The sequence below is a fragment of the Perna viridis genome, chromosome 6 (genome assembly GCF_037379345.1).
Source record: "Perna viridis isolate PV_CMFRI_1.1 ecotype Kerala chromosome 6, ASM3737934v1, whole genome shotgun sequence".
NCBI classification, from domain to species: Eukaryota; Metazoa; Mollusca; class Bivalvia; order Mytilida; family Mytilidae; genus Perna; species Perna viridis.
This window is the reverse complement of record NC_142450.1, coordinates 24,905,130-24,932,167: the sequence shown is the minus strand read 5'-3', so window position 1 is coordinate 24,932,167 and position 27,038 is coordinate 24,905,130. Positions and strand designations below refer to the sequence as shown.

Genomic DNA, 27,038 nt, shown 5'->3' with positions numbered 1-27,038 from the left:
ATAATATCGACACCGTTCGGAAGCCGCCATTTTATGGAAATCCAGAGAACAGTCAAGCACAGAAAATTTTATTTTTCTGACATTTTTCCTCATACAATATGCCACTGGCAGTAAACGCCGACCCATGGAAACCCATGGAAGTGGCAAACGACATAGACGTTAGTAAAATTTGTGCAAAACGTGAAAGAGACTAAAATAATTCAGGAGCACTCTACCGTTGCCATACAAAACTATGAATATATTGTATCTGTCAAACTAATTTCGTGTGTAAACAATGTGTAGCCTTTTCAAATATAATCCATAATGACCATTGAAAATCGTTTCATAAATGTATGCATGCTTCTGGTAGTTTTTTCTGTAATGTAGAGCTTAAAACTGGTTTCCTGATCTTGGGCTTGGCCAATAACTAGTACACTATCCAGCCATACTTGGAATTTTATTAAGTTTGCTGAGCAAAAAAAAAATGCTCAACTCACTTAAAGGTCTAGCACATTTTTAGTAGCAATCCATTTATTTACTCGTGATCCTAACATCTAGTTTGCTGGCCACTCCCAGGAACAGGTTTTCGTCCACTCATGAAGATTACTCATTTTTTCAATGTGCAAAAATCGAAAATTTGCATACACAGATCTAGAAAGCATTTAAAAATTACACAATAATGTTGCCAAAGTTCTTGAATTAATTTTATTAAGATTTTACTTTCTAAATGCTTGCAAAATGTTTTGTTTTATTTTTTAATATTAATGTATTGTATTCTATTAAATGGTCCTGTTTTTTTTTCAGGATCCTGGTTCCACTGAAGATATGTTAATCGACGAAGTAAGTCATTAAATACTAGATTGACTGTAACATTATTGTTTTTTACTTTATTTTGCGGAGTGTAATTGAAATGTTCCAGTATTTTTCCACGAACTAGAAATGCAGACCTTTAACTCATGTAATTGATGCACTGAATGATAATGTGACAATTCTTTTGCTCCCTTTCCGCTATCCAGGACATTAAGAAATGCTGTGTGTCCATGCATCTGTGTCACAACTTGTAAGCACTTTGACACCTTCATGTACATTTTTCAACAGATTAGTTGCTACTATGAATCTCTCGGACATGTTCAAAAATCAACAGTGATCGGCTAATATTGTGAGAGTAATTCCCCTTGTTTATGCCCCTTTAACTGTCAAAAACTGGGATTGGTTGGAAATGTGGACCACTGTCTTTTCCATGGAATGTGATGGAAAAAGTTAATTGAAGAGATGTTGTAGACCTAAAGTATATAAGAAAACATGAAAGAAACAGAAGATGTATAATATCATCATATCTGATATTGAGTAGGGGCAGTAGGTGGTAAGGATTTCACTCCCTCACAATCAAATACAGGGTTGATGAACCTTACCTTCAGTTTACTTAATGTCAAATTTTCCTTTTTAAGGAGTTTTTAATGAAACAAATTGTGTCTCAGCAGTAACTTTGATTTCTTTCAAGGAAGATTTATTATATTTGGCTTGTGGTAGACAATGCATCATGTTTAATATTCAACTTACTGTGACCTTGAACTTTGACCTAAAGGTCATATTTTGGAATCTTTAATGCTGAACAGAGTGCTTATTTGTTCAAAGATACATTGTAGCATTATTATAATGATGTCTTGTGTGCCAAATTTGGTGACATTTGACTTTGAAATCAAATATTTCTGTTCTCTCTTTTTGCTTTTTTGATGTAATAAGTCATTTCTAAGCCAACTTTTTCGTCTTTTTTGGAAGAATATTGAAATTTTAATGGGTTACCATTGTACTGCAATCGAAAAATGTTCATTAGAATTTAATTATGATACGGCCCCAGAGGTGAATTCCAGCTTATGATAACTAGTCTTATTGTATAATTATATGTATCATCATTTTCATAAACTCTTCGTTTCTAAATCATTATAATGTAGATAAAACTAAGTATTTTAAGGACGTCACAATAAATCAGGCAGTTATCACAGATGTATATCTTTCCTTTTCATCAATAACAACAAAAGTGAGGAGGTGATGTACCCCTCAATTTTTTAAGCATGTGACTTGTGATGACAAGGTTGCATCTTAATAGCTCGTAATGGGCCTTCTTTATTTTTCCCTCAGAATGACAACGAACCTAACATGAGGAATATCAGTTTGACAGAGTTGACCAAAGATGGAGAAAAGGTGGATCCTTCTTCATTTGACTTGCTCAAAGTTCTTGGACAAGGCTCTTTTGGAAAGGTAACAACATTTAATCCCCACTTCCACTGAAACCCTCTTAAATCCCATTAAAATGAAGAGAGGTCAGAAAAACATCAACAGAAGGTCTGGACATTTTTACCCAAACATTGTATTTGACATTTTGACCCAACTGATGTAGTACATGTACATAGGGGCACAAGCTATTTGAAAAAAAGTTTATTGCGTGTATGCACATCATTCACAAAGGTTTTTCACTAATTATATGTGATGTATGGTGTTACATACATGTATACACATGATACATTATTTTTAAGCTTTTTTATTGAGATACATGTATAATTTAAATGTTACTTTTTCTTTAGGCTACATTTACATGTGTAAGAAGCTAAATATTTTGGAAAAAATCCAATCACCATGCAGACTGAATGTATGACTATTATATATACCGGTACATGAGGTTGAGATACAATACATGTACCTATACTTCCCTTTCTTTCCAAATTTATAACAGCTAAAGAAGTATATTAATGAACAAAGCAAATCCTCTTGCAAAAAATTGTGTAGGATCTAATTTTTTTAACCTTTTAGCAGCATTTTTTTTTAAATTTCGAGCAGAGACAATCTGTTGGAACTTTCACTTTTTCTAGTATTTATTTCCCGGACCCCACTTTGTCTATAACACTTTAAGTCAAATATCCTGTCTCTGGATATGATTTGATCACGAAAATCAATATATTTGTGTATTATGTTTAAATTTTATTACTGTCAAATCAAGATTGATGACTTCATTGACTCATATTGTACTGTCAGTCAAAGCATGTCTCAAGCTGAAGACATATTTCATTGAAACATAGAATTTGTAAGAAATTCAAATTTAAGACTGTGTTTTTTATCGAATTATCATTTTGAATAAATTTACTTTTGGCAAATAAGAAATAGCATAACAAATGTCATTACAAAGTATAAACAATAAGTTATCAATTCATAAATTAGCATAAGCAGGAGTGAAGAATGTTCATTCTGCTTCAAAAGTTTGTTAGGAAATGCTGATTAAAATACTTGCTTTTAACAGAATATTCAATAGATTTTGAAATTTTTTCTTGAACAGGCGCCATTTTTGTTATCAAAAGAAAGATAACTCTAATCAAAATACCGCTGAAAGACGGGATTCTGTCCTCATCTTCAGAGCGATGTCTGAAAACATTAAGTTGACTTCTCTTCGCTGGGGGAGGGGGGGAATGAGCGATACCAGGGAGACTATTTTGCTCAAATCGTCCTGTTACAGCTGTAGCATGAGCCCTGGCGTTCCATTTTGTAATAAAAGTGTACATTTATTACTGCGCCTCATACACAAGGCATATTGACCGTAGTTTACACATTTTGAAAGCTTACCAAATCTGTCTCAATATCTTTAAAAAAAATACTGAAACATGATGTGAAAGAGACATCAAAGTCAAAGTACATAGTCATTATACTAAAAATAAGAAAAGGAGGTGATTACAGAAGACATGCCAAAGCAAGTGAGTAAAAATCCAGTATTAAAGTGACAATTTTGATGATCTTGTGCCCTTGACATTCAGACCCATTGAAACCTGCCGGACCGTCGGACCTGTCCGGTAAAATTGTCCCGGGTCCGGTAAATACACGTTGCTTGTCGGCCCAGGTGTCCGATTTTTTTTTCTGACGTTAAAGAAGATTTTCTCAATACTGAAGTGATTTTTGGGAATAATAAAACTAGAACGTTTTATTAATTTCGTGAATTAGTCTACAGTCTAGCGAGATAGTCAATCAGTTTGATTGTAAACAATAATATGTAACTTCCGGTTCATTCGCTACACGTCATTTTGTCCTTTGATATATCGTCCCTTCCGTTGTCTCGCTACTCGTTTACATGTGAAACATGCGGTCATTATATTGTCAAAATAATAATGAAAAAAATAATAAAGTAGAGTTTTTTCGGTCAGACAAATTGTCGTTCGGTCAGACAAGTCATCACCTTGTGTCTGATCGAATGTCAGATGTGTCTGGACATTATTAGGCTATTTGGTTCAACTTCAATTTTAACATGATGACCATCAGGTACTATGCATTCATTTTTCTAACTGATATTTTGACCATGTGTTTTTCTTTTTAATTCAGGTTTTTCTGGTAAGGAAGATCAAAGGCAATGATTCAGGAACATTGTATGCAATGAAAGTCTTGAAAAAAGCTACACTTAAAGGTTAGTACTCTTTGAGCTACAGATACAGTATGAGAGGTCCAAGAAACCTCTTTCATTGTCTTCAGTTATTCAAAGTTGGCATGTAAACCTGTTATGGAAGAATATCATTTAAGCCTATATTATATATCTGTGGAGTATTGGTAGGAATGATCAGCAGATGGGCTTCATAACATAACCTACTTAAAAGACTAAAATGGTGGTCTGTGGTAAACCTGTAAACTTTTAATTGGTCATTTTTTTGGCCCAAGAAAAAATATATGTCTGTTTAAGGTTACACTGAAAGAAAAAATAGGGTAGGTACATGTAGGTAGGTAAAATTATTTTATTTTTTTAAGTTATTTTATTTAGACATTAATGGGAGGAATTTTTGACTTTAATAGTGCTCAACTTAAGATTGGTAGTTTAGCAGCATTTCATAAAAAAATACCAATAAAATGTGCTTCGGTAGGTAGGATAACCTTAAACAGGCATATTCTTTCCCATGGCCTTATATAATTTGATGGAATAGTTGAAGCCAATGACATTAATTTTTGTAAGCTACTCAAAGGGGATCTTTTTGTTATAGAAGCCAATCACAATTAATCAATGAAACTCTGTGGGAGGACAGATGTATTGCAAACATTGTTTTTTTTGTTTTGTTTTGTTTTTGTTTTTTTTTTAAATTTCTAAGGTAAATACAATGTATTTGTTAACTGTTTATGCTTACGCACTATAATTTGAGTTGTAGAACTGTCATTTTCATCCTTTATTTTCAGTGCGAGACCGACAGAGAACAAAAATGGAGAGAGATATATTGGCCGATGTTAATCATCCATTCATTGTTCGGCTACATTATGGTAAGTTCTATTCTATAAAACTTAATAATGGAAGCTTTTCTATATTCATATCTAAATATAACTTGTTTACAGGACAATATGTAGGAACTGGTTTTGTAATGAAGTATCTTCTATTCCAGTGCAATGCTGTGAATGGATAAGTTTTGATTGAGTAGAAAATGAACATTTTAAACGTATGTTGTTTAAGTTTTTTCAATAAAATAAAAAAGGGTTGATTAAGAAAAAACATAATGTTATGGCATAAATTTTGCGGTTGTGTAATGACTGTATTGTCAACTTCATTATTCATAGTCCCTAGTCTTTCATACAGAGATTGTGCTGGGCTTCACCAATGTCGCAATTTGTGATTTTTTTATTTTCTGTTGCGATAAAAATAACCTGTTCACGATTTTCTTGGCGCTTAGGTTTTGTATATTAAAATTGACTGGAAGTTTATCAGCAGCGGATATTCTATCCAATTAAACAATTGTGTTAACTCCTGGTCAGAGTTAATTTACCATAAGCAAAAGATAATTAGACCAGGTGACCATGACTCACAATATCCTCATGGGAGGTGTCAATCAAATATAAATACATGTACACTACAATCAGCGACTTGTGTTTCGGTGTCTGTCGGATTATTTCACGGTCAAATGTGAGTGTTACACCCACCCAGCTGAGACATCATATATTCCAGTTGTTAATTGTTAATGGAGAACCACCAACCTGGGTGAAAAATCACCCAGCACGATGAAGTTAATGTAATTGATCTTCGCCGACAATATGGACATTAGTACCTGAGCTCCCAGGTCACTGACCTCCAAAATTCATGTAGGACCCCAGAAAATCACAACAAGGGAGCCGGCTGGACATGTGAAAATTCTTAATCCAATCGCCGAAGTCAATACTAGTCGATTTGTCCAGCTTTAATCCAAGCTGTCGGCACAATAAAACAGCGGTTGAGATGATTAGCAAGTGGTATTAAAGATTGACAAATATAACACGAAAATCATAAAAAAAAGACATTTATCGTTGATACATACTTCATGACTGTCATGTATTGAGTAATTATAATTGATAGCAGTCCATGAGATGACCAGACACACAGGGAGACATTGTAAACAAAATTTCTAAGAATTGAAAACTATATATGTGCAAGGTTTGTCAAGGGATTATTTTTATACGGGAATAAAAATCATTTGGCATCAATGAAAGTTCGAAACCGTTTAACAAAACTTATAATTAAAATAAAGACATATATAGGTTGCATTTGAAACATACTTTATATAAAAAAAATTCTCAGAGTTAACTTGAAGCATTTTAGAGGCTGAAAACGACCGGCAGAAGACATGTCTCATCCTCATTTGGACAATGTCTTGTAACTTATATAATTATTACTGGCAATGTTCTGAGTCCTGATTAATGGCTTCCACATTACAATTCTCATGTACACATTATCTTGGGACCTGTAATTAGTTTCTTTTATTTCTAGAAAAGTCGTTCCAGCGTCACTCGAATCAAATTACAAAAATCAATATTTTCGAGTGTTTTATTTATATTTATAAATAGTAATTATCAATTTACAAGTACAAAATTAAAATATCAAAAGATTGCATTATTACTTGATAAAAATACAAAGTAATATTTCTACATGATATCTCCCACTCATTAGATGTAACTGTGAAAAAAACAACACACCCAAAAATAATAAACATGTACAAAAAAAAAAAAAAAGATGACGCCGAATTTTTTATGACATGACTAATTTTTCATCTTAACTGGAGTGCTCCAAATTACCTTAGAGACAGAAACACAATATACATCATATCTTATAATGAATTCCCTGTTATGCCTCATTGAATTTTACGACTATTGCAATATACAAACGGTCGGTGTTGGGTAGGTGGAATCTGTGTGGTAAACACTCAATATGTCGGTGTAACACTGAGTTTAACTCAGGTCGGACTTGAGTTTTGGAGAAACAAATGTCGCTGAGTATAGTGTATATTATTGAGCCAATCAAAACTCACATAATCTGGTCAATAGTAAACACAATTATGGCCGTGTGCACATGGTTTCTGGTGACGCAAGCTTCACTGCCCTGTTTAACCGTATGATACATTTGTACATTCAGAAACAGACTTACCTAATAACAGAATAAACTAAATCCAATTAACAATGATTATCCCATCAGGAAGTGTCTAAATACTTTGAAATGATAGAATATGTCATGAATTGAGAGGTTATTTTGATGAACTGACAAAGATAATTTATCAGTGGACTTAATACTGTCATATTTAAAAATATATATATATAATAATTTTTTGGCACCCATTTTTGGCTCTAATTTCTGAACACTGGCAAAAAAATGGCCACTGGCAATTTTTCTGGCAACAGAATTTTGGAAGCCAGAGCAACCCCTGTCATAATATAATCTTGAATATTATTTGAAAGATCTAATTGTTATTTTACAATAAAAGGATTCTTTTTTTTTTTGTATTTTAAAATCCCAACCATTTAGTGATTGAAATCGACCTGTGTGAAATTTCCATGAAACGAAACATTCATACTGATTTTCAATGAATTGCTTATAATGTTTTAAAGGGAATAATTCAGCATGGCATAAATTGTTTGATTGGAAAATAGTTTGACAAATTAGAGTAGAGTTTTTGATTGTGGATCAGGCCTGTATTAAAAAGTTAACAGTGTCCTGTAACTAATCTGTATTTTACCGTAGTTAATTCATAAAGGACGGGACTTCTCATTTTTAAATTCCTTTTATAGCAATATATTTTATTCTTAATGTTTTTTATAGTCTTATATAGATAAGCTTATGTGTAAGGTAATACTAAATATACCTACTTTACACCTGTTTACTTAAATAAAAAATACCTTTTTTATGGTCTATTACTGTATAGTGGGTAATTTTCACAGGTGCCAATGTTTGTGATTTACTCTATGAATTGGGTAATTATATGTGCTGGGTCTTTATTTTGCACATCTTTAGATTTAATGGAATGAAAATTTTATGAAAAAATATCTTGACAAATTTTGCAAGCTTTTAATTTCATGATTTCCCAAACCTCAGGATTGTAGTAAAAATTAGGAAAATCATGCAAATTTCTGTCTATATGGTTTATTAGAAAACTATGTGGTGATAAGTATTCAATCCAAATCAAAAGATGGGGGCCAACTTGAGACAAAGTGTCTTAATTTGCTCCTATTGTTTAGGTTTTGATGTTTGTGGTCATATCAAGCTATGTAATGGAGCATTTTATTATATTTCAGCATTTCAGACAGAGGGAAAACTTTATCTGATCTTAGAGTTTTTGAGAGGTGGTGATCTGTTTACAAGATTATCCAAAGAGGTATGTAAATTTTTTACATGAGAGGTATGTAAAGGAATTCTCTGCCTGAGGGGTATGTAGGGGAATTCTCTACATGAGAGGTATGTAAATAAATTCTCTACAGGAGAGGTATGTAAAGGAATTCCCTGCCTGAGAGGTATGTAGGCGAATTCTCTACATGAGAGGTATGTAAATAAATTCTCTACAGGAGAGGTATGTAAATAAAGTCTCTACATGAGATGTATGTAAATAAATTCTCCATATGTGAGGTATGTAAATAAATTCTCTACATGAGAGGTATGTAAATAAATTCTCCATATGTGAGGTATGTAAATAAATTCTCTACATGAGAGGTATGTAAATATTTCTCTGCATGAGCGGTATGTAAATAAATTCTCCATATGAGAGGTATGTAAACGAATTCTCTGCATGAGTGGTATGTAAACAAATTCTCTGCATGAGTGGTTTGGAAACAAATTATCTACATGAGAGATATGTAATCAAATTCACTACATGAGAGGTACAAAACAAATTCTTTACATGTTCTTCATTTTGTGGTAATCTATTTATTCCAATTAGAATATATATTGCCATAGCTTCTCATGATATATTGATTCAGGGTTTCATAAAAAAAAATCTTGAGTTGAGATTTTTCTCAAATCTTCAATTTCAAGTGGTCTGATGAGTCAGAATTTGAGTTGAGGAAGGATTTGAGGAAAATCTCAATTGGAGATTTTTTATGAAACCTGGTCTAGTTCTTTGAAATGTGAAAAAAAGAAGGACATGTCAGAGACATCTAAATCCAAGTGCATGGCCTAAATGTGGAAACATGAAAATGAAAGGAAAAAAGACAGCATTTGAAAATTTACTCCCAATGAATGACGTCAGATGCATTGAAATTTTATCATATCCTGCTCTACCAGCAATACCCATCGTGCTGCAAGTGATAAAATCTGACAAATGTCAGGTGTTCTAAATTTAATTTTGTCAAAATTTGTATATATACAAGACAACAACAAAAGATATGAAGTTAGTCAATGTGAAAACATGAAAGAAGAGATGATCTACATGAACAATGTAGTAAATAGAATAAAATACAACTACATATTAAAACTGAAGATAAGAAAAAATAGACATCACAAAAAAGACAAAAGCATTTGCAATATGAACTACCACTAAAAATTTGCTGTGACATCAGGTACTATGGAAGGATTCTGCTCAGCCAGCTGCACTCGTCACATTGCAAGTGTTAACTCTAGTAAAAGTGTATCTCCTCGACTTTTGTCAAGGCGGAGTCACAATATGGTCCCATCAAATACAACAGAGCAACCCCAGGTGTGATTTACACCTGGATTATGTCAGTGTCTATAAACAAATAATGATTAACTGTATTAATGTACCAAATAATTGTTTTAATCACAACATGTGATTGACATCAGTTTAATAGCTACCAACGAAAATTAATTTTAAAAATTTTTTGTTTGTAGTTAAAAAAAAAAATGAAAATTTTGTCAAAATAAAAACATTTTATTTTTGGTTGTTATTTCTCCAAGGAATGTCATATGAAAAACAAACAAGTTTTACCTTATAAAGTCAACAAAATTTGAAAGTTCCCTTAATCTTTACAGGTGATGTTTACTGAGGAAGATGTTAAGTTTTATTTAGCAGAGCTTGCTCTAGCATTGGATCATTTACATTCTATTGGTATTGTGTATCGTGATTTAAAACCAGAAAAGTAAGTCATGTGGGTTACGATTCCAAAAATATAATTAAAAAAAACTTACATGTCTGACTATAAGTTATTGATGATTGTTGTTTGTTACACCCCCACAAAACAAAGTTTGGGATAGGTATATAGAAATCTGTCTGTCCGTCCACATTTCTTTTAAGGGCAACTTCTCCTGATAACCCTTCAAGGGACTTACTTGAAATTTTATAGGAAGGTTAAGCACTATGCATGTACGTCTTCACATGAAATAATAGGAATTTTGAACTATGATTATATCTGCAATTTTGCTCTCTCTTTCTCAGCTGAGTAATGATAGGCTGGGTTAATGTCTGAAACTATATTGCCATGTATGATGTGTTAGAGATAGAAATGTAACATTTGATGACTTATTACAGTATACTTCTGGATTCTGATGGCCATATCAAACTTACTGACTTTGGATTGAGTAAAGAATCTGTTTTTGATGAGAAGAAAACTTACTCGTTTTGTGGAACAGTAGAATACATGGCACCTGAAGTAGTTAACAGGAAGGGGCATGGAACAGCTGCAGATTGGTGGTCATATGGTGTTTTGATGGTTAGTGGCCTAGCATAGACATATATAAGTAATCTATTCAGACCTGATTTTTCTTCAGCTTTGTTAAATCAAGATTTTTTAAGAATCTGCATTTGTGCAGTTGTTTACTTGCAATCATCATGTAAGTTTGTGTGACATGCCATTATAAACACAACAGCATGTACTGTATAGCCATTTGTTATGTAATTATAACATTAAGATAAGCTTATAAAATCAATATTGCCACTTCGAATGAACCTATATTTTCAAATAAAAATATGCTATTGTTGTGTATTAAATAAAATTTTGTTTGATTTCAGTTTGAAATGTTGACCGGTGCTCTGCCATTCCAGGGAGGTAATAGAAAAGAAACAATGACACAGATTTTAAAGTAAGTAGATAACAAGATATATAGAAAAAAATTGAGTTTTATATCCCAACTCTTAAAGCTCGACTGCAATCACCTTGTCCATTATTCCACAAGTCAAATTAGGGACATGAAAGTATATTTGACTACATATTATATTTTTTGGTATTCATCTCTCTTTTTTTTGTGTGTGTATATTTTTAAAGTGATTTTTTCTTTAATGTTTTCAAAACCTAATTTCAGAGCCAAACTAGGAATGCCTCAATTTTTGAGCCCTGAAGCTCAAGGTTTACTACGGTGTTTATTCAAAAGAAATCCAGCAAACAGATTAGGTAAGTATAGACAATACAGTCGACTCCACTTAATCGCATATCGCTTTATTGCGTATTTCGGTTATTAGCATAATTTTCTCCTGCACAAAACCATTTCCTATTATTTTATTAGGGAAAAAGTCGCTTATTTGCATAGGCCTTGCAGGTGCATTTCGGTTTATTGCATAGAGAATTTTGCCTCATCAAGGTAAAGACAGGGTTTCCCAAATTCTATTTTAAGCCTTCGGGTCATGAATATGTCAATCATATTTATTGTTGTAAAAACTAGGTTATCATCAATCAGGAGGTGTTAATAATGGATTAAAAACATAATGGACATAAAAGACAATTTAAATGATTTCTAATTGCATTAAAATAAACAAGCACCTAGGTCAACAATGACTTCTGACGACATGCCAAACATCACCTTATGATGCGGCTTGGGGTATTTTTTGTCCTTATTTAAATTATTCCGACTACAAATGATTATCAATGTAAATTTAATTTTCTTTAATGAGCTGAACAGTTTTTAGTGAACTTGGGTTACTAGGCATAAATATCAACCGAAAATTAAAAGTCATCATTCATTCAGTACAATGTCTAATGAAATTCAACTACCCTAAGGTGCCCCATACTATCCACACTTCATAGGAATATATTGAGGTCAATGACACGTATAATACACAACTATCAGTGTACAATGGTGATTGAACAGAGGAATAAAAATACACAGACCATTTCAAAAGCCCAGAAACTGCAAACATTGATGAATATTACACTGAATCCTGGCTGAAATATGAAATACAGGATTTTCTTTCATAGAAAGGTCAGGAAATTACTTGACTATTTATAGATGAGAAACATGTGGTTTTACTTAAAAATACACACGACATAAAGAAGGTCAACAAACAAGATAAACACAATATATATTATTATTTATTGATAAAAGAACAATACAATGTGAAGGTCTATAACAATTAAATACCAGATCAGAAATGTTGAACAGTGATATCCCTGGTTGATCCACAGTATCGTCGTCTTACCTGAACTCACACTTCCGGTAAAATCGTAATTTCGGTTATAAGCATAGCCCGGTTATTTGCATAACTTTTACTGGCAAATAGGCTATGCAATTAAGCGGAATCTACTGTATGTGTTATGTATGGACAAAATGAAAATATTGTTTGTTTCCCATTTTGTACCTATCCAGAAAAATGAATTAGTTCTCAATATTTAATGTCACTTTCATGTCAAAAACTCACCTTTTTCCTCACAATGAACAATTTCAATGAAATGATTTGCTGATCCTTTACTTAGTATAGTTACTGAATTGATAAAAATTTTCTTTCTTTAACAGGCACAGGTCCAAATGGTATAGAAGATATCAAGAAGCAGCCATTTTTCTCCACAATAGATTTTGATAAATTGTATAAAAAACAATTGAACCCACCCTTCAAGCCAGCAGTTGTACAGACTGATGAGGCATTTTACTTTGATCAAGAATTCACTTCACGCACACCCAAAGGTTTGTCTTTATGACAACTTAGCAATTGATAATGTTAACTTCTTAAATAGTGTTGCCATATTATTTTAATTATCTTCCAATACAGGGGAAAAGATTAATAGTTTCCCACTTGCCAGTGGCGACCAGAAATGTGCCTGGGCAACTATTTTTTCTATTTTAGTAGCCTAGCTGGCGAATTGCAAAAAAAAATCATTGTAAACAAGTTGCGGTCAGAGTTTTAATTGGTTACCATTTAATCAGAAACGTAGCATCCGAGTTAAATTTCATCAGTAACCAATTCTAATAATATGAAAATCGTTCATAACCCATGTCGGTTTCTTATTTAGAATTGCTTATTGATTTCTGCATCCGGTATTTCGTAAAACAAATATTTTTACGTACCAAAATTTTGTCCGAAAAAATCTGATACCATCTTTTTTTCTGGGCTAATTGATTTCATAGTTTAGTAGCCCAGGTGGCTACTTGCCTCAAAAAGTTTATCTTGACCCCTGAAATATGTAATTATGTCTTTAACATATAAATTTAAATTAAAGAAGAAAATATGATTTTACTTTTTATGAGTTATTTGAATTTTATGTAACAGTTATACCACTGAAAATTGGAAGATTATATATTAACTGATGATTTATATAAAGATTTAGAATTGTCATATATCGTAAATAAAAGTTGAACATTTATGTATACTAAGTTAAGAATATGCAGTAATTCCCATTTTAGATATATTAATGACTTGTGTATCAAGTTTTATTTTGTTTCTGTAAACAGATTCCCCAGGTATTCCTCCATCAGCCACAGCCCATGAGTTATTTAGAGGGTTCAGTTTTGTTGCCCCAGCCCTGTTAGATGACAACAGAGAGGTCAAAAACCCATTACTGAGTAATCAGATCAGTCTTAAAAGTGTAAGTTTACTACTGATTGTAAAAAGCCTTCTGATTGGTTGGTTCACTTTTGGCAATTCAGATTATTTTGTATAACCTGCTTTAATACTGTGACATCATTAACATTGATTGGTATACAAGTCCATATTTCAAATTAACCAAAACTAAAAGTTTTGCGATAAATCCACTCTTAATTTCTACTGGATTTCATTTGAAATTAGATTCTAAAAAATATTTTCTAATTTTAAACAGGTTATTGGAATTGATAAAAGTTATGCCAGTTTATACTTCTATTAGCTACCCGTAAACTGTCAGAAAACATTTTGTTTAATCAGATAAATAATTAGAAACATCTTCGAATAAATTATATAGATGGGGTTTTGATATCAGAAATTTGGGGGGATTATAGAGTATCAATTACCATCAAGACATGTTTTTTTCATGTGTGGTTGTTACGGCTGTATTTTCTGATATATGTTGGGATAGTGTCGCTTAATTCGATATTTTCATGCAGATTAATTCTTACATCAAAGATTCCAGATGAAAACTTTACAACTTTTACATAAAAATGAGTACTTTCTCAAACAGACATGATTTTTTTTTTCCGCTCTTTAGCGGAATTTTGTTATTTCAAATCCATATTTTACTGTTACAATTCTTTTTTACTGTATATTTACTTTTGATTTTTCCAATTTCCACTTCATTTGTAGACATCGTAAAACAATCCCTATTAAAAGTATTCTGATTTTGTGGTTGATGAAAAAGAGCCAATAAAGTAGAGAAAGAGAATCTTAATACTTTTATCTGAGAGCATCATGGAAAAAAATTAAAGCATAAGAAAAAAAATCATTGAATTTTGCGTGGCTTTGTGTTCAGTTACCTTTCAAATTTTTAGGAAGATATGATTTTATGCTGTTAATGAGGCATTTTAATTTTTTGTTGTAGTTACCTGGTGTAAAGGCCAATTCATTTTCTGATGAATATGAAATGAAAGAGGTTTGTAAATATATAGATCATAATGATATTGTTGTACTTTATTATGTACCAATCAATATTAAATTCAGAGAGTTCCTATGTAGGAAGTGAATCATGGTGTGTAACAACCCACTGTACAAACAATGTTTTTTCTGTCTGAAAAGACATGATTACATAATGATAATCCTTTGTGTATTATGATCTCTATTTCTGAGATAACCATATATTTACCTTCCACTGAAATCAAACATGAAATAAAATTTGGTATTATAACTCTTACAAAGTGTCAAATTCATATAAAATCTATATAAATAATTTAATCTATATAATAGTCTATAATATATATTTATACAATAATTATCTATATATATAATAAATAAATGATTTTTATCCAAAAATGCAACTGAAAAATGACAAACAACTACTGGTTATGTAGTCAGTAACTGTTTCTGCAATGGAAAATACAATTAATTTGGTTGGTTTTGACTTGCATGAATCACCTCCTGTCTGATTTTTATATGGACTGATACTTAAGTACTGATAAAACTTGAATGTAATGATTTGTATTTTATAATAAAGTATTATATAAGTCAAGTGTTATTTCCTGCAAATGCAAGATTTAATCATCAGTAAAATATTTGTGGTCTTGTTGTAAGTGGCGAGTCCTTATATTGTTCATATAGTAAGTGATGAGTCCGTCTAGTACAACTACGCTGTATGGTCTTTATCAGCATCAACACAAGCTTATGTATTTTTGAGACAATGAATTTAATTTTATGTTTTCTCTGTAATGAAAAACAATTGTGTCTGCTATAAAAATATTGAACCAATAATGATACAAAAATCTTAGAACAACAAAACACTAAAGAAACAAGTCTTATTTTGGAAAAGAACACAGAAAACCTACGTCTTTATGTGGGTCAGGCTCATGAAGAGAAAATTAAGTGAATAAAAAGCAAATATTTATGTAGTCAGTGATTTGGGTTTTTTTAAGATACCTCCTCCTGTAGGTTTTGGGAAGTAAATTTGGCATATGGGGACTTAGGAAAGTGTTTTGGGTAGATTTTGGTTTAAGGGCATTGAGAATAATTTGAAAAAAATTGGTTTGTAATCGGATGTCAATTTTGGGTGACAAGTAATGACATTTAAAAATCTATTTGAAGAACTCCTTGTTTCCAGATTTTGTAGTCATTTTGACCCACTATAGACCTGGGATCTGACATGTTAATCAAGCTGCAGGGTCATTGGATTTTTTAAAGGTCTTCAGTTGTCTTTTTATTTGATTGTTTGTCAGTATATCTGTTGTCTTTTACAGGATATAGGCATTGGATCATATTCAGTGTGTAAGAGATGCATTCATAAATTGACTGGTTCAAGTTTTGCTGTTAAGGTAATGATAAATAACTTGTTCAAAAAATTATACTTATGATTTATAGTTGTACTTAGAAAATTAGGAGTGTGTTATTAGGCCAAAGAAGTAATAGTCTTCTGTCCTTTTACCAGTAAGAAAAAAATACGGTATGTAGATAGGTAAATTATTTTATTTAAAAAAAAAAAGTTTTACATTGAGTTAATGGAGATACTGAGTAGAATTGGCCATAAATTGTCTAGGGTAGGCACAAGAACAAGAATAGATAGGGTAACAGACATATTATTATTTTTTTACCTTATTCTTATGTTGGAAGTGGAATTAAAGTAATGTGTATTCAGCATATTCACTGTAGAAATTACATCACAGTGAAGGTAACTGCTCATCATTCTAAAGGTTATTCCAGAGTTAATTGTGAGGGAGTTGAGAGGTACCTTTATTAACATTAGATAGGTGGTTGTTATTTAAAATAATTAGCCTTAACAATGAAAGAAAATAAAATTGTATGTATGGTTGGGTCAAGTAAACAGTGCCTCCCGAACACACACGCGGCCTATTTATTTCTGGAATAGCCCTAAGGACATGTATGTCCATGAATTTATGAATGCAGTAAGTCTTGGTATTTATGTTATATCTTTTGATTTTAGATCATGGAAAAAGAAAAGCGGGATCCTTCTGAGGAGGTTGAAATTTTATTACGTTTTGGACATTATCCTAACATTATACGTTTAAGAGATGTAAGTTTTGTATTGAAATGATCAGTACTTGTCTTAGATTGATAAATTAATATCATTTGTTTACTATGTAAAATTTGATTCTTTCCCATTAATCTAAGTTAATCAGTTTTTTTTTTTTTCAAATTGAAAGATTACTCCATTAAGTTAATCTGTGTCAAGTCATCAGACCTTATTTTCTTCTGCTTCATATTTAATTGTTATAAGTTTCAAAACCTCATCAATTTGTTGGTATTTCTTTTCATTATTATATAATGCCTCACTTTTACTGGATTCATAATCCAAAACAGATATCAATGCTTTTTTCTTAAATTTTAAAAATACCATGTAAGGTGTGGATTGAAATATTTTTGTAGGTGTTTGATAATGGGAACAAAGTCTATATGGTAACAGAACTAATGCAGGGGGGAGAGCTTCTGGATAAGATTCTCCGTCAAAAGTTTTTCTCAGAGAGAGAAGCCAGTGCTGTTTTGCAGGTCGTATCAAAAACAGTTGAATATCTACACTCTAATGGGGTAAGTAGTAGTGTGGCCATTTTTTTTTTGCTGGAGACTTTATTGTTATGCAGCTAATGGATAAACATTTTGATTTTTTTTTTTCAGAGAATTGTTGAAAAGAAAATTCCTTTTTTTTTTCTGTTTTTTGACAGGGTTATCTTCCTTCATATGATATATTTTTCAAATGTGGTGATTTGGATATGAAATAGTTATCATTTCTGCACCAAATTATACCATAACTTGGCAGGTTAAATAATGAAATGACAATATTGAATTTTCTGTTTTTACAAAGACTCTTTCAGCAGTGTTTAAGTCTGTGATATATGTTTCTGCCTATTGTCCTATTTTATTAGTAATTACTTGTTAACTGTGCATGCTTTAATTTTAACATAATTAATATAATGTACCAAATTTTCAGGGTTTTTTTATATATTTTTTTAATTGATTTCCATAGGTTGTACACAGAGATCTGAAACCATCAAATATATTGTATGCTGACACAAGTGGTTCACCAGATAGTCTCAGAATTTGTGATTTTGGATTTGCAAAACAACTGAGGGCAGAGAATGGATTATTGATGACGCCATGCTATACTGCAAACTTTGTTGCTCCTGAGGTTGGTCTTTTGTTGCGAGTTCAGTCATTACCTAAAGACTTTGTTACATTTATAAATGGTTTAGATATTAGTGAGAGCCCTTTTGTTCATTTGTACTGTTTAAGAAATCAAATTACACAGGAAATTTATCTGGACATGCTGTTATGAAATGAAACAAATCTAAATTGTGGACTTACGAAATTTTGAGTCTATTAAAATTTGCACAAAGTAAAAAAGGACATTCACAGTATACTCATGTAATGTTTGTTTGTGTTGATCTATTCAGCCGCCCAGATGTGAATTGTATCAGTACATGTATTTATGTGACATAAAATTTCCCAGGTTGTACCTAACTGTGTTGCAAGTGTTTTGCTTCTAAAACCAATCAGAAGAGGTCTGTCATATACCATAATAATGGTAGTTTCTGTGAAATGATAGGGTTTGTTAGTGTCATTCATACATCATTGGTCAGGGCTTTCATTATCTTTTCAGTGAACAGGCTTATTAGAGAAAATGGATCGTCTACACCTTCAACTTGTATCAAAGGGGGAATGGGCCCATTGTGATTTTAAACTGTCTATTTCCACTTTTTGAACAGTCTACAATATTACAGTAGCCGGTTCTTAATGAAACCTTTGTGTAACATCACCAGTGAATCCATAAGAACAGCTACATGTAGTTTTAGTATAATTACACACTCCTTCTGTTGGAAAGCATGGATTTAACTTGATTTAACAGTATAATCAACTTCATCCCATCATTTTTAATAGGAATAGATTGACACAAAATTGAAAGTGTTGTTACTTGTAAATGTTCTTTATTTTAATTGCTTGAATGTTGGTTTTCTGATGCTTTTACCAGTGGTCAATATGAGTGAAAATGGTAAAAATTCAATTAATCTGGGTTTTACAGCGCTTTTGACTGTAGTCAGTTTGGAAGAAAAATTGAACTGGATACCATTACCCCACCCTATCCCAACCTTCCTAGCTAGCAACAGACAACAAGTGATCTAAGAAATAATGCAAATCTAATCAAGTTGCATCAAAGCGTCTTTTTTTTTCATTCTTACTCAAAGAGCCTGTGAACCCCCCCCCCCCCCACGTACCTACTAGATACCTTATTATATTCGAGTTTTATTTTGCACCTTGACGTTACCAAGTTTTTATGTCTCGCTTAATTCATGGTGGATGTTTTTATGCACATGTTTTCTAGATTCCAAGAACAAGAAGAAGATAACAATGAATATACATGTTTTTATTTTTGTTATGTTTCAAGATTCTGACTTGTATATTGTACTAATATGGCTTCCATCATGATACTATTTTGGTTTGAGAGATTTTTTCTTTAACAGTCTAAGCCTTTAGCCTCTAGCCCTATGTCTCAGACCAGAAATATTGTTCATGTTAAGAAATGTATATCACATTTTATTGGCATATACCATTACATAATTTTTCACAAATTTCAAATAAGGCTAGTGGCTGCAAAAGTATGTGACATGTGGGCAGTTTACTTTAATTGGACTAACACATACAGTAATATGAAACAAAATGTTTTAGAAGGGAAGTGTGGCATTACTTACCACCAGGGTAAGAGATTTACCTGTAGTTTAGATTAGAAACACCTGGTTGTTGAAGTGTGATATACACTTATTTATTCCAGTATTGGATCATGAAATCTGCTGTTTGGATGCTTCTCTTGGCAGATTTATAGTATGGTTACTTACATAAGGGAGACATGTTCAAGTGGTCTACTATTTAAGAAATTTTCTGCTTTTGCTTGGAAATATTGGCATAAAAATTAAGGGTAACTTTCCCATAATGGAATTTAACCTGCAAAAGTTACAAGTATAAATTTTTGTTTAAGGTTGCAACTGAAATCAAGGACTAAGAAATGCTAGATCATCCCTCTGTACATCAAACTTTGTTTAAAAGGATTCAGATGAAATTTATGTTAAAAGTTACTCCCATAAATTTCGTGGACAAGGTAAAAAATATCACCAAATATTGTTTTGTGGCATTAATGCCCTTTAAACTATGCCCTTTTTACTTTCAAAAACTGAGATGGGTTGGAGCATGGGACATTGTTCTTTTATTCCCTAAACTATATTAAACTTGCCAATTTTAGAATCCTGTAATGTATATAATATATTTCTAAAATGCTGATTCAACTAATAGTCAATAGGGACAGGTTAACAAGGTAACACTGTCAAATATATATATATGAACTCCATACTAAGGACTTGGACGAACACATGCAGTTAGGATATTACAATTTGAATGGAAGTGGTACCTTTCTCAATACAAGACTAGTAAAGCTGGAGGGTGATTTAAATTACATTATACCAGTCATAGGCAATGTGTCCCACTTCATTATCTCTGAACAAATGTGCAATACTTTGGTCCATTCTTTTAAGTTTGAATAACTAGTGGAAAGGTTAAACTTAAAAGTTAAGATATCATAATTGACAGTTAATAGTCCTTTTTCATATTCCTGACTTTGGCTTCCTTTTTTAAGATTTCAACCAAAGGTGTGGGGGGGGGGTGGGTAACTTACTACAAATTTGTCATCTGTCAGACTGGTTTACTGTCAAGTTGGAGCATTGGACAGCAGTGGACTTTAAATTCAAATAGTCATTTTATGAGAGCCATGGTAAATACTTGGATACTTTTAAATAACTTATTTCAAACCATTCAGGTATCTACCAAAGTAAAAATAGTTTAAGTTTCCAAGAAAAATGTTTACAGTTTTCCCTTTCCCCAATGAGACCGGCAACCAGGTTGTTGGGGGTTGGTGGGTTATGTTCCTTTGAAAAACTTGCTAAAATGGCTTGAATTCCGCGAATATGAAAAACAACTATTGAACTTGAAAGACTGTGTAAACACAAATAAATAACGTAGGACAGATTTCTACTTAGTAAGCTTTTTTTTAAGTCAATCAGAAGCCTATAAAGAGTTGTATTTAAAGTGGTATCTGTTTAAATCAAATTGCCATAATTCCTTTAGTTACTCTTCAAGCTGAAACATTTATGTCAATAAATCCAACCACTAAGCATCAAAATAAGTTGTAGATTTCATGTTCCATACTTTACATCTCTGGGAAACAGCTGAGTGCAATATACAAGTGTGGATCCTATTGTGAATATTATTTCTAGTGATCTGATGGACTCTTCTATTGCTAAACCATTGTGTTTTCTGTGGTAAAGGGTTGCATCTTCAACCAAATAGGTACCAGGTGGACAGTCTGACTTCCATGTTCTACAAAAATTCACAATCTATGTTACTAAATTTATATGAATGTGAGATTTTTTAATAGTTATGTGTTATAGTTAATCAGAAGTTAAGCAGTAATGCAAGACTTTCATTTGACATAAAAATAATAGAAATTAAACGCACATTTATTTGTTTCAGAGTCCTAATTTGAAAGATGTGTGTTCTACATCTGAAGTTAGAGACCAATTAGATTTTCTCTATTAAAATTGGCGACTGTTTAGGAAAGAGAATATTTCTGTTGATGTCTTTCTAAAAATCTATTTCTGAACATTGGTTAATCTAACTTAATATATATTGTATAGGGGAGATAACCAGGGTGAGGACAATAAAGTAATGCTGCTGTAAATCGTGTCAATTTCCATTTGCATGTCTGATTTCTAATTAGTGTCATATGATTTTATTTTAAGTGCACCAATTCCTGATTTTTAGGTATTATGTGATACTTTCAGAAAAATTGCATGTTCATCCGTCAGTCTGTCCATCCCCAACAATATCCAGATGATAACTTTAGAATGGATTATTACATTTTTAGCTCACTTGGCGTCCGTCGTCGTCATTGTTAACAATTATACAAAACTCTTCTCCTCTGAAACTACTTGACTAATTAGAACCAAACTTTGTATGAATGTTCCTTGGGGTATTTTGCAGAGAACTGGCATGGGGACTTTTGATTCGTCGAAAAACATGGCCACCATTACTAAAAATAGAACATAGGCGTCAGACAGTAGTTTTTTACATACATCTCCTAAACCGTTAGGTTTAGCTAAATTCTGACAGGGTTAGTATTAAGCATGATAAGATCTATCTCTGTTCAAATTTTGGATTTAATCCGTTATGCCATGTTGGGAGTTATTGCTCTTTTTCAACGATTTTTGCTATTTTTAATGTTATTTCTTTCAAAAATCTTCTCCTCTGACACTACTTGACCAATTGAAACCAATCTTGGTATGAGTGTTCATTGGGGTATACTGCAGAGAACTGATGTGGGGATTTTCGATTTGTCGAAAAACATGGCCACCATTACTAAAAATAGAACATAGGGGTCAGACAGTAGTTTTTCACATATATCTCCTAAACCATTAGGTTTAGCTAAATTCTGACATGGATAAAAGAGTGCTGCATGATGAGATCTATCTCTGGTCAAATTTTGGTTTTAAACTGTTGAGTCATGTTGGAGATATTGCCTTTTTTCAACGATTTTTGCTATTTTTAATGTTATTTATTTCAAAAATCTTCTCTTCTGACAGTATTTGATCAATTGAAACCAAACTTGGTACAAATTTCCTTATTGTATCTTGAATAGAACTGATGTGGAGGTTTTTGATCCGTCAGAAACATTGCAGTCGTTACTTAAAATAGAACATAGGGGTCAGACAGTAGTTTTTCACATACATCTCCAAAACTGTTTATCCAAATTCTTTCAATAGCTGAAATGATCCATATTATTTAGGACTACAAAAGTCTTCAGACTCCTTGTATGAGTTTTTGCCTTTTAAGGGGGAAAAATGACTTTTTTTTAATAGTTTTCAGTCAATATCTTGAAAACTATGATAGATTAAAAGAAACCTTAAATTGTTGAAAAGATCTTGTGATAAGTCCTACCAAAGACTTCTCGAGTCAATATTGTTGGACAACTTCTTGTTAAATTCATTGCCTTTGAAAGGCAAAATTCAACAAGGTGAGCAATTCAGGCTCCTAGGAGCCTCTTGTTTATGAACTCGTATAGTTGTTTAGTACCATAAAATACAGATTAAGTTTAATTATCAGTAAATTCTAAAATGTAGTTTTCCAGTTAGTAAGCCATCCCCTTTTTTCACCATACCACTTGTTTTACCATGTATGCCCTTGTTTTTAACTAAGTTACCGTTTGTTTGTTGGAGTTTAACGTCCGAGCAGCAATATTTCAGCTATATTCAGACAATGAACATGAAATAAAGATGAAATGAAAAAGGGATGGGACACAAGGGCAATGGGGTCGACAAATTTTGATTGCCACTGTTAATAGGGAGAGATGGGTAGGGTCGGGCAATTTAGCCTCCTGTGGCGGAGCCCTGTGGTTCCTACTCTGAGAGAATACCACAGTAGGGTTCTTTAACGTGCGAGGAACGAACTAAGTTACCAATGAAATCTTGTTATTATTCATGTTGACAGCATGCTAGAATCAGATTTAATGATAATCTGTTAGTTGATAGTGGTTAGCTGGTGTTGGCTTTTTCTAGCCATGTGAAAACTATTGGTAAATGTAGTGTGCCTAAAGAACAAATTATGATACCATTACTGACTCTCAGACTTGGTGTTGTGTTACATTTTTTTTCTTTCCTTCACTGTTTATATTTCCTCAATTCCTTTTTAATCAAGTATTTGTGTATTCTCCTCAACTATCCACCTTATTCATTCTCTATGTATTTATAACATAACAAAATGCCATATTTCCGTTTGTCTTGAATGACTTTGGAAACTTTCAGGCAGAAAGATTTGGCTGACAAAAAATAATACATTGATGCATACTTCACTATTTGGGTTAAGAAAATATTCAAAAAGATTGATTACTTATCAATATCTTTGGATATTTAAAGTATATTGTTAAAGCTGTTCAACAATAACAATGTTTCATTACAGGTATTAAAGAGACAAGGATATGATGCCGCCTGTGATATTTGGAGTTTAGGGGTACTGTTGTATACTATGTTGGCTGGGTTAGTAATAACTAGAAATATCCAAAGTGGTGAGGGAAAAGCTTCAAGAACTGACTATTATATTTAGTGTATTCCCATCTTTATACTTACAAAAGTATTTAACAAAGAAATGTTTGCTTCTTCACCAACTTGCTAGATTTATCAATGAAAATAAGCAAGTGAAGCTACTGATCTAGTACATTCACAATTAAATAATTTTTTTGTCTCGCCTGTGACTAAAGTCACAGAAGGCGAGACTAAGGTATTGCTTTTCTGGTGTCAGCATCCATGTCCAGATTTTATTTAGAGTTTTCTGATTAGGTCAGTTTTATGCTGGGTCTATCATAATGGGTTGTGCAGTTATATTAGCACCACTATATCACAATTTTACATATTTTTGGTGCAAATACCCCTGCAGTCATGGTCTATTGACTTCATTTTTTAATTTTTTTATGATTTTAATGTTTAATTTTCAGATTATGTCAGTTAAACATGAATCACTGCTATATTAATTGTATTTGGCATGCAGTTATATTACATCATATCACAATTTTTTTTCTGTTTTATGCTTATGCCTCTGCAGTCATTGTTGATTGACTTTCAAATTTCTGTTAGAGGTTATAATGTTAAGTTTTCTGATTTGGTCAGTTCAACTTGAAATACTCATGCCAGGTCAAATATTAATTATTGCAACCATTTAGTCAGGCAAGGCATGTCTGTGATAACAGTTTATTGTTTAGTATCAATTTAGTCTTAAAAAAAAGAGTCCAACTAAAAATGATGCTTGATTACTTGGGAGATAAGGCTTTTTTTAGGATGAATATTATTGTCTATTGTGTTAAAATACTGAATGATAGACGGGTTTCCGTGTCAATGGTTGTTTCATTTACCCACCATCTCTAATATTTCAATTATACCATGCTAGAGATGTATCAATTTACAAATACTTCTATATAAATAGAAACTGCACATTCTCAGATTATACATGTACAAACAATTCTAACAAAAAGTTTTGCATTAATTATATGCCTTAAATAAGTATCATTTATATTTTAGGCACACTCCATTTGCTAATGGTCCAAATGACACACCAAATGATATATTGTCTCGAATTGGTGTTGGCAAGTTCAAACTGAATGGAGGGAACTGGGACAGTGTTTCTGATGCAGCCAAGGTACAGTGACCACCTTTAAAATCTAAACATTGCAAGTTTTAGGAAATTACAAATATAATTTGACGTGCTAGCTAAAGCTTGCATATCAAAAAATTATTTAAATACTGTAATGTCGTAGTGAAGAAAACCACTGTAATTGAATGAAAATTTATTTTTTTAAAGCATTTCTGTAGATTAAACCATATATGCTTGTCTGTTTATTAGTCCCCAGTTCTAATTCCCAACTCCTCTGAAACCACTGAATGAAATGTGATGAAACTTTCACAGATTCTTTATTATATGAAGCCATTGTGCACCTTATTTTCTTTTCCCATCTGAATGACTTATGTGGTTTCCTGATACAAAACATAGATTTTCTCATTGGTTGACCAAGAGTGATCATCTTCTAATCCACAACTCCTCTGATAACAGAGAATGAAGTTTGATGAAACTTTCACAGATTTTTTATCCAAGGATGCCACTGTGGACATCTTATTTTGTTTTTTTACAACTGAATGTTCACTAATAGGGTTTCCTATAAGTCTTCTGGGGAAGGGAGCAGGGAGTATCACCTTTGCTCCCAGTTTTCTAGTTTCTTATGGTATTTTATATGATATTTTGTTATGGTCACTTCACAACAATTAATTTTTTGTTATTTTTTTTCAGGATCTAGTACAAAAAATGTTGCATGTAGATCCAGCACGGCGTTTGTCTGCCACACAAGTGCTCAATCATCCATGGATTGCTCAGCGGGAAGAACTGTCAGACAGACAACTCATGCTAAATGTACCTCATCTGAAGGTAAGAATGGAATGTTAAGGAAAAAATGATACAACAGAAAATTTATATTCACAATAAATTTGATATTAACATTATTGAGTTAAATGTATATAGCCATAGTTGGAAGCTTTAATTTTTTTGTTGTTGAAAAATTGGATTTGAAAACCCTTGCAATTGTGTGATATGTCAACATTTAATGATGATATTTGATCAAAGTCAACATGGTAAAACCAATCTTATTTTTTAAGCATAAAACTTTTTAAAAATATTTTCATCTGTTGTGAAAGTACTTTTATTTTCATGGATTTGAGAAGAAACACAAGTCCATGAATTCTTGATTTCATGGTTTTTAGGTTTACAGTATAAACATCAATGGAAATCTTTTCTTTGGTAACCAAATTTTGTGGTTTGGCCAACCCACGATAATTGGTACCCCATGAATAACAGTACTTTAAAAGTATATGTGATCTTCATCATGCAGATCATATGCTTATGGAGGATTGATAAAAAAAATCTACATAGCATCTCCGTGAAAAGTTGTTTATATCTTGTGTTGCCAGATAGTGTCAATAGACAAATATTTCATCTATAGGGGCATTATTTGTCTCTGTTTCTAGGGTAGTCCTACTTTGAGTGTGTGGCCGAACAGTTATGTCCATGTGGTGTGTGGGGCATCTCAGTCTAGTTTTTCTACTCATTATTTTCCAAATCTTGGATGATGTAATGCTATATTAACATCTATAATCTCCTTTCAGGGTGAGGTAAGAGCTATGTTCAATGCCCTGAACAACCAGCCAAAGCCTGTACTGGAGCCCGTTGGAGCCTCTCGCCTGGCGCAGAGACGAGGTAAAAACAGGGCCAACAGTTCAACAGCTGTATGAACATGTCTTCCGGGACGTCTATTTCATTGTTATAGATTTTCTCTCACATCAATTATGTACTAACTTAATTCATGTTATCAATTTTTCATTTGTTATACAAACATACAGAGGAAAGATATTCAGCAGATAATATATTCTTTGTAATAATAAATCTCTTATTTCA

The 27,038-nt window shown here is 32.3% G+C and overlaps 1 protein-coding gene across 2 annotated transcripts; it reads left to right on the top strand.

Annotated features, from left to right (window-relative positions):
- Nucleotides 1–27,038, top strand: LOC148614222 (ribosomal protein S6 kinase alpha-3-like). Of its 2 annotated transcripts, XM_088588155.1 has the most exons (21): nt 1–158; nt 784–819; nt 2,119–2,238; nt 4,339–4,420; nt 5,176–5,256; nt 8,524–8,603; nt 10,211–10,317; nt 10,707–10,887; nt 11,187–11,257; nt 11,477–11,565; nt 12,902–13,069; nt 13,835–13,968; nt 14,893–14,943; nt 16,238–16,312; nt 16,939–17,028; nt 17,382–17,540; nt 17,977–18,138; nt 24,006–24,082; nt 25,118–25,235; nt 25,881–26,015; nt 26,750–27,038. In XM_088588155.1, exons 1-21 carry the CDS (start codon nt 99–101, stop codon nt 26,873–26,875), a joined length of 2,202 nt encoding a protein of 733 aa, XP_088444281.1. In that variant the 5' UTR covers nt 1–98; the 3' UTR covers nt 26,876–27,038. The 2 variants fall into 2 exon arrangements, with proteins under 2 accessions (XP_088444281.1, XP_088444282.1); XM_088588156.1 differs by lacking the exons at nt 24,006–24,082; nt 25,118–25,235; nt 25,881–26,015; nt 26,750–27,038 and adding an exon at nt 19,674–19,742 and having other exon boundaries at nt 9–158.